Raw genomic sequence first — 12,975 nt, 5'->3', positions numbered from 1 at the left:
TACTGTTATCCAAAATATCCAAATTAACTGAGCTTAAAGGCACAAATTTAATGTTTATGATGCTACAACTTGCATACTATTGCCAACTTATATGAAAATGTTTTTGTATTTGGTTATTCTTCAATGTTTCGTCAACCCCTAAATATAAATGAAGCAAGTACCAGCCCTAGTAAAAGATGGAAAAAAACATGGCGGTTTTTTTCCCTAGATGTGATCATGCTTTGGGTTTACTTTTAAGTCTCTTAGATCCTGATCTGTATTATTAATGATTCTCCAGTCCTTGTTTGCTTGTTGAACATTCACATGAATGCCAAAATCCTGACTCTGATACCAAATGTACTTTCAACTCAGTTTTTCTCATCTCAACAACAAAAGAAATCCGTTCTGAGTCTGCGCACCTTCAGAGCTATTGGGCAACGCCAGTCGAAGAATCCAACGCCTTCCCTGTCACGCGCGGGTCGCAGATCGATTTACCGACAATTTAGAAGCATTGATGCCAGAGGTTGCCCATTAAAACCGGAGCACATCACAATTCAGAAAATGAATTACAACTTCAGGAGAGCATCTTCTACATCCCCAAAGTCAGATATTCCACTCTGGAGGAAAGGACAAATATCAGAGTTGCCTAGAAATCAAGTCTCCCTGCACACAACTAATCTCAATGAGAAAGCATATATAATACAGAGAGCTTGGCTTTCTTACTTGGATAGAGGAATATTCCAACTTCTAAAGCACACCATTTGTGCCGTGGAACATTATGTGTCATATGAAATATTGAAGAAAGTGAGCCCCTCCGAAGGTGAGCTTCTTAAAGATCCTAGTATGAAGTACAAAGTTAGATTCAGATTTGGTGGTGAAACCTTTCCACCTTACATTGTATTTAAAGTCTTCCTGCATACTGATGGCCATGGTTACAAGTATTTCTGTGGGAGAAATATATTGAAGTCTTCAACTGAGGCAATAGCTGACACTTACAAACTTTTGGGGAAAAACAAGTTTTACAATCAAATGATGGAGGATCAGCGTTTTAATGAGAAATTTAAAATCAGTGATGAAATGGATGTGATCACCATGAAAGATTATGTACAATATTCTAGTCTTTTAGATAAGATTCCCGCATCATCTGGTGGCAGGAATAACCATTGGCGCAGATTAAATCTCAAAAACATCCCTAGGACAATGATGATCTATGACATAATTGATTTTGTACAATCTGGGGCACTTTCAAAACGTCTCCAAAAAGAAATGAAATTTCTGAAACAGAAACCACGTTCAGAAGAAATGCAGCAGAATCAGCTGCAGCTTATTACTGAAGTGAGAATCAGTCAACCAACAATTCATATACAACAGCCTGCAAAACAAGAAGGCAAAGAAGTGAAATACCTGGGTCGTCGATCTAAGCAAGCGCAAACTAAAGTTGAAAGAATGAAAAGAGCTTACGAAACACCTACAAAGAAAGCTGTGACGGTGAAACCGGAAGATGCACCAACTTCTACACAAAATAAACTGATCTTCTCTTCTCCATCATTTGACCTTCTGAAAATTGAACCATCACCAGAGTCCAGTGATGAGGAGGACTTTGAAAAGGAAGAACAGGAAGTATTCAGCTGGTACAATGACTTGGTCATTAGTAACATATTAGATGCCCCTAATTAATAGAAAAATGTAACACAAGTCCTTATATCACTTTCAAATATTAAAAATAATTTAATAACCATAAAAACAAATTAAACTCATTCCTCTAGTATCTCATTCCTAAGGTTCAAGTTTATGTTTTTCCCTCTTTTGCAAAATATTCAGGAATACAATCGAATCTCACCACTTTAACTGCTACAATTTTATTTGGGGCTTCTAACATTTCAAATTCTGGTGATTACAAGTTCTTAAGTAGTTTCTGCTTTTAATCTTCTCAGCGACCCATCTTTCTGTTCAACAGGTAAAGGGATATCATTTAAAAATATGCTTTTTGGAGTTGTAAAGCTAGTAAGCAGGAAGAGAAATTGTGCTGATGTGGCAAGCTCAGGTTCAATTCCTGAATACAGCTGTTTATAGACAAAATAAGCAGTTAGTTTCGAGCTCACTCATGATCACTGACATTAATGTCCCTAGAAGATTAGCCTTGATAGCCATGCAGTTTTCTCACTTGTGATCTCCCCAGCAGTTTGCCCTTCTTGGTATTTCTTGAATGTACCAATACTGAATGTATTTACATCTGAACTTACTTCCAAAATGTTTGCACTACTTCCCTCTTCATCACCTTCAAACCTTATTAAATTTTATCTGTGAGACTAGTCTATATTATTGCCACGTCTATATGCCTAGACTTGTCAGTGATCTCTCAGTTTTTTTTTTAGCAAACCTTTTCTACTTTATGACAGTAACTTACAGTAAACTGACATTTTTTTCTGTAAATATTTGCAAATAGTTTTAAGTGAGCCATATATGGAGTAAAACTTAAGAGTGAGTTGGGGAGATATACTATAATGAGATCATGTCAAAATAAAAATTCAGTGGTATGAGGACAAATATGTATTGAGATAGTAAGGGAGATGAAAAAATCCGAAAGCCTGGTCCTTTTTTAATTTCTCCAGAGTGTTCTAGAAGAATATTCCAAACTTATCTAACTTGCTACCATCACAACTTCTACCCACAAGGGAATATTGTTATTTCATCAGAAGGATGAGAGTAATGAAACGCCTAATTTGTCCACTTCAGCATTACTCTAGTTAGAAGATTCAAGATAAAATTATTGTGATTTTTTTATATAAAGACAAATAAGAACTAAAAGTTTAATTATAATACAAAGTTCTGATTATTTAAAAACTGATAAAATGGATTTGTAATATTGGGAACCCGAATTTCTCTACTTTTTCTTACTGAATTATCAATTCATACTATTTAAGCTTACCATTTATTTTTAACATTTCTGTGACTGCTTTTCAGCCTCATTTTGTGATCTTACCCCACAGTCCTTAACTCAAGGACTCTTGTAATAGTTTTCTTCTCTATTCATTCCTGCCTCACAAATAAGAAAAGTTTCAGTGAGAAAGCTCTTGTAAATAGATGTGTTATAAGATGTAGTTGAAGAAACGGGACACAAGTTCAGTAGAGTTGAGGCTTATAGTAAATTAATAAATAATAAGTCATGCTGAGGTTCAAGGATAACACCCCAGAGATCTAAGGTAAAGTAAGAGATCTGAGATATTCAGGGATCGTCATTTTTCTAAAAATACAACAGATCCTGAAAATAAGTCACTTCATGGCAAATTACTACTCAGCTATAAAACAGATAAAATTCAAACATTAGCACAAAACTAGAACTACCGAATATCATGCCTAGAAAAGAAGTCAAAAATAGAAATAGCACCTAAATTTATTCCAATGTGATATGACAAAAATCAATAATGTTCTAAATAAAAAATATAATGTTTTACTATTATTTAAATTAGAAGTACCAGGAAGGGAGGATGTGAGTAAATTTGGGGTGAAGAATTAATTGTATGGGAAAAAGACAAGAGTTTAGATGTTGATGCATGCCTAAGACATATAATTCAGTAAAATATTTTATTATTTTTTAAAATTTAAAGAAAAACTCATAATTGGCATGGCTTATCTTAATTCATTTGTTTCTAGAATGTTATTGGAAAAATAGAAAGAAAAATAAAGTGGAATAGAAGAAAGTTTTAACAAAAAGATAAAGAAAAAGTAGCAAGCACATTTGTACATATTATATTAATGATTTCATTGGATATAAAATAATTTTTACAAATAAAATTATTTTAAGAGAGATAAACATAGTACAAGAAGCAAAGAAAGCTGTGTATGTAGCCTACCCCAGTTCTAGTCCCTTGAGCAGCACTGACATATATATGCATATGTTTTTTCTTTATAAAACATATATATGTATATACATATATATGTATATATATATATATATATGTTTTCTCAAGTTTGTCTTAGTGAAAGCTTCAACAGGGTTTTTGAAATTTGAGTGACATGCCATTTCCTAAACTTTAAATATCATTGGACCCAGAATTTCTGTCTAATGCTGCTTCCTTCATCTGCTCCCCACAATCATGTTTCTGCTCTTATTTTAGGTCAATATCAATACTTTTAAAGAGATTTTGTACTTCTTTTCCCCCTGGAATTCTCATCACACTGATCTTTGCATCAAAGCTTCTGATTATTATGCAGTTATTATTTGGATTTCATCTCAATTGGCATCCACTCCTAATTATCTTTTTTTGTTTTTGTTTTTGTTTTTTGGGCCACACTCGGCGGTGCTCAGGGGTTACTCCTGACTGTCTGCTCAGAAAATAGCTCCTGGCAGGCACGGGGGACCATATGGGACACCAGGATTCGAACCAACCACCTTTGGTCCTGGATCAGCTGCTTACAAGGGAAACGCCGCTGTGTTATCTCTCCGGGCCCATAATTATCTTAATCCTTCATGTACATGATTATTATTTGTCTCTCAAATTAGACTAAAAATTCTATTAGAAGAGAGAGCTTAGCTCTCATCTTGTCCTAATACAGGCACCCAGAGCATTCATTCTCTTTTCAAAAGAAAACAAAAATTCACATTAAAGTCCATGTTATATTTTGTTTGTTACGTAATTACAGGCAATTGGTTGGGGTGCATAGGTTTATGATGACTGACTTTGTAATAAAGTAGCCAAGCTGGAAAAATTATTAAACATGGCAGCCACCAAAATAAATTGTATGGTGAGAAGAAAACATCAAATGACAGGGGAAAAAATCATAAAAAAAAATATGGGTGGCCATGCTATGAAATATTTAACTTGTGAAGTTGGCCTCTTGCTTTTCCTGCAAAGCAAACAATTGTAAGGAGAATAAAATGAGGAGCAGGAAGAGCTCATCCTTGATCCCATCTGGAGAGCGAGTACAAAGCCAGACTTAGAAGAAAGGGGACGAAAACATGCTGGGGTCACAGAAGGAAACTGAGTTGAAAGGAGGGAAAGAATCTGCATTCTGAGTCATTTGGAACAGAAGAGGAAGGGGGGAGACATTATCTGAAGACTGTATTCACCGGAAGCAACGCTCTGAAAAAAAGAAGTCGACATCTGTGAAAGTCTCGTGCTCCCCAGATCTGAGGGGGCAGATGAAGATTGTTTATGTAGCACAATAAGGTGTCGGGAGAAGGAAGGAACAGGCTTACATGGAAACATATGCTCTCCAAAGCTACTTGAAAAATAAAGCAAGCAGTGGAGGGAGAGAAACATCTGTGCTGCACCAGGGCAGACCACCAGTCATGAGGCAGACTGGAGGTAGAAGTGAAAGGCGTAGACAAACAACTTCGGACATTATGTCTTGTCCAAATGACAAGCAAAGGCACTAGGTCTGATCTCATTCTCTGGTGAGTTTCTGGGAACTCAGCCATCTCGGGAAAGAAAGAATGACTAAATGCTCTGCTCTGGTATTTTCACCCTTTTGTGCAAATGAAAAAGCACTTATAACTTTTTTGAGGGCTACGTTTTTTTCTAGAAAAACTTATTGTGCGTTTCTACCAGAGCTATGGCAGCAATAAGAACAGCAGGATTTCTCATCCTAGAACCACAGATTTTTGGCACACAGTGACTGTAGGAAGATTATTTTATGACAGTGATTGGAGGAAGTTTTCTGTGACACTAAACAGAGTGGTGCCATTTAAATATGAATAATTGCGAATCCTGGAAGATTCATTTTAGGTTACAGAGTCAATATGTTAATTATATTTGAGAAAAAATGAATATATTATTTAAATTTCTATACCACAGCAAATCAATTATTCAATGCTTTACACTAACAATATTTTATGTGTAAATAGAAGTCTTAACAATTAGTGATTTTTATTAGGTTATATAGTAACAACTATATATTTATCTTATGCTAGAATTTTGTCATATATTTACTCAGATTACCAAATAGATGTAAACTTATGTAATATATGATGATTGAAACTCATCTCTACACAGATATATAGCACAATCACTGTTTTTAGCTACTGTCATCTCAGTTTTCTCTCCCAGAAATGCCAGAAACTGAATCCAGGACTCCTCCATGAAAAGTGTGTGTTCCAGGTCAAAATTAATAATGTTAAGTTTAGCACATGATTATGTTTAATGACAGTATCATCTATTAAAAATACCTACTTAGTTAAAAAAACAGATTTCTTAAATAAACAGCTCCACCCAAAAATAAGTTAAATGGGAAAAAAAATACTGTCAACTTCACAGGTTAAATTCAACTTCACATGGCATCTGAGACTCCTTGTGATATTTCAGAATCTATTTAGGAAAAGAAATATATCTATAAAATATAATCAAAACAGAAAGCAAATATTGATAGAAATGTTTTGTAGAATAAGAAGTCAGAGACCTAATATTTTACAGCATGAAAAAAGTAAGATGGAATAAATATAAAAAGCTTCAATAGTGGGCCCGGAGAGATAGCACAGCAGCATTTGCCTTGCAAGCAGCCAATCCAGGACCAAAGGTGGTTGGTTCGAATCCCAGTGTCCCATATGGTCCCCCGTGCCTGCCAGGAGCTATTTCTGAGCAGACAGCCAGGAGTAACCCCTGAGCACCGCCGGGTGTGGCCCCAAAACAAACAAACAAAAAACAAACAAACAAAAAGCTTCAATAGCATAATAGTTAATGTGGCTTAAGTGTGGTAGAAAACTTGAACTCAATACTCTCTAATTTGTTTATTAAAAGAACAGCAGCTAGTTTCTATTGCAGAGATAATAAATTCAGTCCAGGTTACATTGCAGAAGTTATTATTCATGTCTGACAATCACTTGGAATACGTGATGCCTTTCTCTCTAAACAACTAACTAGATCTTGAGATTTCTAAGTTCCCATGTAGTACCCTTTAACCAATCAATTTCACCTTCTGGGCAACTAGTGAGATTCTTCTACTAGTCAGACCTTTCTGAGCACAACAAGAGCACTCCACATTGTCATTTAAAATTCTCTCTCTCACAGTACCTTTTGGTTCTTCTTGTTTCTAAATACAGCTCTCTATGTCCTTGCGCCACATGTGGTTTCCCATTGCTATAGGCTGCTGTATGTTTAGGTAACTAATAGTACTGCCAATACCGAATTAATGCACTTTGATAGTAGTATTAATTTCACCAACACAGCAAATCGCATGATCTGGACACAAATTAAAATTCATCTGCAGAAGAGAAACTATTGAAGTTCTTTAGACAGTGTAAAACTGTAATAACTTAACTTCAGGTTATCTGCATCCCTTCACACACCACTGGTACAACAGTGATAAAAGCAAATTGATGAAGTTACAGAAACTCTTCAAGAAATGATATCTCTAAAAGTAGTTAAAAGAGTTAGATTCAGTTTCACAAAAAAAAAGGTCTCCATCAACAAAGTAGTATAGATTTTATTTTTACACAGACCAATATCCCTGATGAATGCTGATTCAAAGATCTTCAACAAAATCCTGGCAAATAAGATCCAATGCATCATCAAGAAGATCATACACTACGACCAAGTAGGTTTCATCCCAGGAATGAAAGGATGGTTTAACATCTGTAAATCTATCAACATCATACACAACATCAACAACAAGAAAAATAAAAATCACATGATTATATCAATAGATACAGAGAAAGCATTTGATAAAGTCCAACACCCATTCTTGATCAAAACTCTCAGCAAGATGGGAATGGAAGAAACCTTTCTCAATCTAGTTGAAGCCATCTACCACATGTCAATGGCAAATATTATCCTCAATGGAGAAAAACTAAAAGCCTTTCCTCTAAATTCTGGTACAAGACAAGGCTGTCTGCTCTCACCACTCCTCTTCAACATAGTACTGGAAGTTCTTGCTATAGCGATCAGGCAAGAAAAAGATATCAAGGGAATCCAGATAGGAAAGGAAGAAGTCAAGCTCTCATTGTTTGCAGATGACATGATAATCTACTTAGAAAACCTTAAAGACTCTACCAAAAAGCTTTTATTTTTAATTTAAAAAACCATGGTTACAAGGTTCTTCATAATACAGGCTTTTATTTTCCACAACTAAAGTTTGTCCATGACAAAATTACCATCACACAATATACAACAATCTTCACCAGTGCATATTTCTTGCCATTAATGTCCCTAGTTTCCTATACATTCTCCCTAATACAATTTTCTCTTCCTGATTCTAAGCATACTTTTTCTATTCTTTCTCTTTCCCTTTCTCTATTCTCTTCCTTTTTTATCCTTTTGGACAATTTGGTTTGCAATACAGGGCACACTTCCCACCACCAGTGTCCACAGTTTTCCTTCACCCCCACCTCCCACCTGCCTTGGGGGAAGCGTTTTTCCTTCCCTTCCTTTCTCTTGCTCTTTCTCTTTTTTTTTTTTTGATATTTTGGTTTTTATATTTCATTTTATAAATGAATTATAAGGAATTCCCTTGGCCTAGAAAATACAGGGATTCTCCACCCTTGAAGCATATTGTCATGGGAACAACTACAGGCTCTTGACATGCTTATTGTCAAACCCCAAGGTTTTTTTATGGTGCTAGAAAACGTTCTATTCTGTGTGGCTGTTATAATCAGTCCTCCGTAATTAGAGATCCTGGTATTTGCACAGGTCATAGAATGAAGTCTAGGATAGATTCCTTCTTTATAAAACCAGAAGTTCTGCTCTGTCACAGTTGTTGTAGTCATTCTTCTGTAAATACTGATCTTGGTTTAATGCAGATCCTAGGACAGAGCATAGAAGAGTCTTTCCTTATGGTTCAGAAGTTCTACTTAGTCGCCGTTGTCAAAGACAGACCTCTGGAATTAGAGATCATGTTTTTTGCACAAATATAGGTCAAAGCCTAGACTAGGGCCTTTCTTTTTGGACTCAGGGAAAGTTGTGCTTAGTTGTTGTCAAAGTCAATCTTCTTTAGTTAGTGATCTTAGTTTTTGCACAGATACAAGGATGCTCTTAGATCAAGTTATTGGTGTTTCCTCGTCACAACTTGTCACAAGTTGGTGCCAGAGTGGTATTAGGCATTAGTGGGAGGGTGTTTGATTCCTGGTGCTGTTACAGGGAATTATGTCAGTTCTATGATTGGTATCTGGGGTTCAAGGTTGAATGGTCATTGTCTTATATCATGGAGTCTAAGTCAAATCCCCATGACAAATATTCAAGGTGAGAGGTACCATTGTACTATAAAATTTATGGGTACTTATCCCTAGTATATAAGAGCTTGTTTCTATACATAAGATTTCCCCTGTTTTTTTAGTATGCCTATGCAAAAGAGAATGGTGCCATATTATATTGTTGGTGTATTTAAGGGTAAGAATGACAGGCTATACAGTTTCTGTGCTCTGTTTTTGACCTGAGCTTTTATCCCAAGCAGGCCTTTTATTTTCTAGAATTTTGTACCAAGGAGAACAAAAAGAAGTGAAATTTAAATACATATATATGTATATAAAGTTAAAAAATAATAAATAAAAAAGGATAGAGGAAGCTACCTATGCCTTTGGAAATAAACAAACTGAGAGGTGTAACTATTGAAGTATTAAACATTCAAGGAAATTAAAGATATCACCATTGAGGATTTTTTGTTTCTTTTTTTTGTGTTTTTTTTTGTTGTTGTTTATTGGCCACACCTGGTGACACTCAGGGGTTACTCCTGGCGATGCGCTCAGAAATCGCTCCTGGCTTGGTGGACCATATGGGATGCTAGGGAATCAAATTTTGGTCAGTCCTAGGCTGATGTGCACAAGGCAGATGCCTTACCCCATGTTCCATCACTCTGTCCCCAACCCATTAAGTCTTTTGAAATATTTGGGGGGGGGGAGATCCAGGGCATATTTTCATCCCACATCATGGACTTATGGAGTTTGAAAAATTGTTTGTAGTAGTAAGGGATCAGGTAGTGGGTCCTTCTGGGACTGAATCTGGTAGCATGCAACAGTCTTCATTTGGGGGGTGTGTGTGAAAAGGGCCACATAAAATGAGTCATTGGGAATGGTGGTTGTTGCTTCTTGCCTAGGCTGGAGTTGACTGAGAGGATGTCTTTTCACTTTGGAGCTGGGTGGTGGGTTGTCTGGGCAGGAGGTCTGTCTTGGTATGTAATGAGTTAATAACTGAATGGAAAGAAGATTAAATGGGGAAGATAATGGGTCAGGCTTCAGAGGTAGAGAGAATAGTAAGGGTTTGAAGGGGAAGAAAAAGGATAACACATATGAGGGGCTATATACAATATAGGCATGTATTGTTTGCAGTATAGTTTGGACAAAGCAGTGTCCATAATATACAAATTTATGCCCAGTTATAGACAGACATTAGATATCTATTCATAAGTTGTTGTTGAAGGCCTGGCCCTCACAGGATGGGTATGAGCCTTAAGAAATAATTGATTTAAGAAAACATAGTTAAGATGTAGATTTGGAGAGAAAGAGATAAAAAAATAAGGAGAAAAAAAATAAAGAAGAAATAAGTAAAAAAAAAAATTGGGCTGAGACCTCAGGGTGGGAAGGTTTTCCAATTTCTGGATGCTTCATTAATGATGGGGGTGAACTTTGCTAAATGAAGCATTTAGGGTTAGATTGTGGCTGGAGCATTTAAGGATAAGTGTAATATTATGTCTTGAGTACTAAACAATATGGTAGTGAGTACTATAATAGGTGTCTATGCTATGTACTCATCTGCCGTGTCTTGTGCGTCAGCAAAGAACCATCTCTGTCATTTATCTTCTTGATTATTTTTGGGTGTCCAGTTTATTAAATTTTGCTTTAAGTTTTATTATTTTCTTCTGCCTTCTTATTTTTCATTCCATTTGTCAATTTATTTTTAATGTTAAGCTGTGCCATTAAGTTATTTATGTAGTCCTTTTCTTCCTTTCTGATGAATCTGAAAAGCTATAAATTTTCCTCTTACTACTTCTTTTGTTGTGTCCCACAAATTCTGATAATTTGTGCCTTTATTCTCATTTGCTTCCAGAAATCTTTTGATTTCCTCTATGATTCCTTTTGTTGCTCATTAGTGAGCTGTTGAATTTCCAAGTGTTAAAGTTTTTTTCTCTGTGTCTGTTTCTAATTCACTTTTATTTTCAGCACATTATGGTCTCAGAAGACAGGAACAATTTCTCTCCTCTTTATTTTATGGAAGTCTATTTTATGGTCAAGCCTGTGGTTTATCTTAGAGAATGTCCCATGTGTTTTGGTGAAAAATGTGTATTCAACTTTCTGGTGATGAAAAACTCTATATAGATATAGTAATCCATTCTCTTCCATTTTTTTCATTCAGAGTTAACATACCTTTGTTGAGTTTTGGCTTTATTGATCTATCAATAGATGATAATGTGGAGCTGAAATTTATCAGTACTCTGTGTTACCACTGATGTCTTTCTTAAAGACAATTGACAGTTATTTTACGTATATTGCTGGTCCCTCACTGGGTGAATGTACATTTATAAGTGTGATACAAAAGGACACCATACATTTCTGTATAGGCACAGTAAATAAGGGGAAATCATAAACACAGAAAAAAGATATTATCTTTTAAGGATAAGAACTCACACTTTTTATACAAGGGTGCCTCCCATCCTGGACATATGTCATGTGGATACAACTCAGTCTCCATGAGATTGAACAGTGTTAGTTCATTCTCAAATCCCAGATCCCAGATGTAGAACTGAAACAACCCCATGTAACAACACCAGGAACTAAGCTGCGTTGGGAGATATACTTGTGCCAGTGTTAATATGACAATGAGGACAGCGAGGAAATGACAACTTGACCTAAGACCAGGAGGTCCTATCACATCACCTAACACTAAGTGGAAATCAGAAGATGTATCGTCCTTTGAACTATGAAAAATAAGAGAACTAACTACAGAAAACTGACTTTGAAAACTGTGACTGGGAGAATGTACCTTGAGATTATTAAGGAAAACCCTACCCTAGGCTATAGCCCAGGTCTTTTACAAAAATCAAGATTTCTTAGTACAGAGGCCCAATTCTGACAACAGAGACTGATCAGAACCATTGGAACCATAATTTCCTAGACTTCAGTTTAGGGAACGAGCAAAAGCATGGAGACAACAGAGACTGAGCAGAACCATTGGAACCATAATTTCCTAGACTTCAGCTTAGGGAACGAGCAAAAGCATGGAGCACATGATACAGAAAACTGAACATACCAACAATGTTGGAACAGTACCCCTAGAACCTTAAAGACTCTATCCTAGGCCCTGTCCTAGGACCTGCACAAATACCAAGATTGCTTGCTATAGTGGCCTTTTTTTCTCATCCACAACAGAGAAGAAAGGTTCCTGACACCAAAAAAGAAACAACAAACAAACAAACAAACAAACAAACAAAACCCTAGTATATGGCATTGAGAAGGTATGGAGTCAGTTGTTGTTCCCATGACAATATGCTTCAAGAGTGGAGAAACCCTGAATCTCTTAGGCCACGGGAATTTCCTTCCTTCCCCAATACTTGCTGTGCCTATACAAAAAAAAAAAAAAAGTGAGGTAACACAAACCCTGTTACTGCAGCACTTTTTCTGGTTTTGTTTTGTTTTATTTTTTGTTTGTTTTTTTATATTATTTTCCTTCTCATTTTTCTTCCACTTTTTTCTTTCTTTTCCACTTTTGTGGATATTATTCGGTGATTTTATTTTTTAGTAGTTGATACCAAATTTTTTCTCCTCTTTTCCTTAACCATTTTATTTCCAACAGAATAGATAATTTGAATCATTCAGCCTCATTAGTTGAGGGGGGAAAAGAATGATACCAGGACCAGTCATATGTAGTGTAAATAAAAAATGACCAGACTGGAACATCAAACAGAATAGATACCCAACCTATAACAAGCTGTAAGGCAGAGACCAATTGCACTAGGATTCTGGGGGGTAAAGGAGGGAGATGTGGGAGACATGATGGGAAAGGAGTGGAGGGAGGACAACATTGGTGGTGGGAATGCCCTTCATTCATTGTCACTATTTATCGTAAATAATTC

General features: G+C 36.0%; 1 protein-coding gene across 1 annotated transcript; it reads left to right on the top strand.

Moving 5' to 3' along the window:
• Positions 1-303: 303 nt before the first annotated feature.
• Positions 304-1,656, top strand: LOC126025745 (uncharacterized protein CXorf58 homolog). The gene has a single exon (XM_049785525.1). It carries the CDS (start codon positions 304-306, stop codon positions 1,654-1,656), a length of 1,353 nt encoding a protein of 450 aa, XP_049641482.1.
• Positions 1,657-12,975: the final 11,319 nt, after the last annotated feature.

This window comes from Suncus etruscus, chromosome 13, assembly GCF_024139225.1.
Source record: "Suncus etruscus isolate mSunEtr1 chromosome 13, mSunEtr1.pri.cur, whole genome shotgun sequence".
NCBI lineage: Eukaryota > Metazoa > Chordata > Mammalia > Eulipotyphla > Soricidae > Suncus > Suncus etruscus.
The sequence above is the reverse complement of the archived record's forward strand: the minus strand, read 5'-3'. Positions and strand labels throughout refer to the sequence as shown.

What these genes read in the sequence shown, in the direction of transcription:
- LOC126025745 (XM_049785525.1), top strand. Translation starts at nt 304, where the DNA reads ATGAATGCCAAAATCCTGACTCTGATACCAAATGTACTTTCAACTCAG.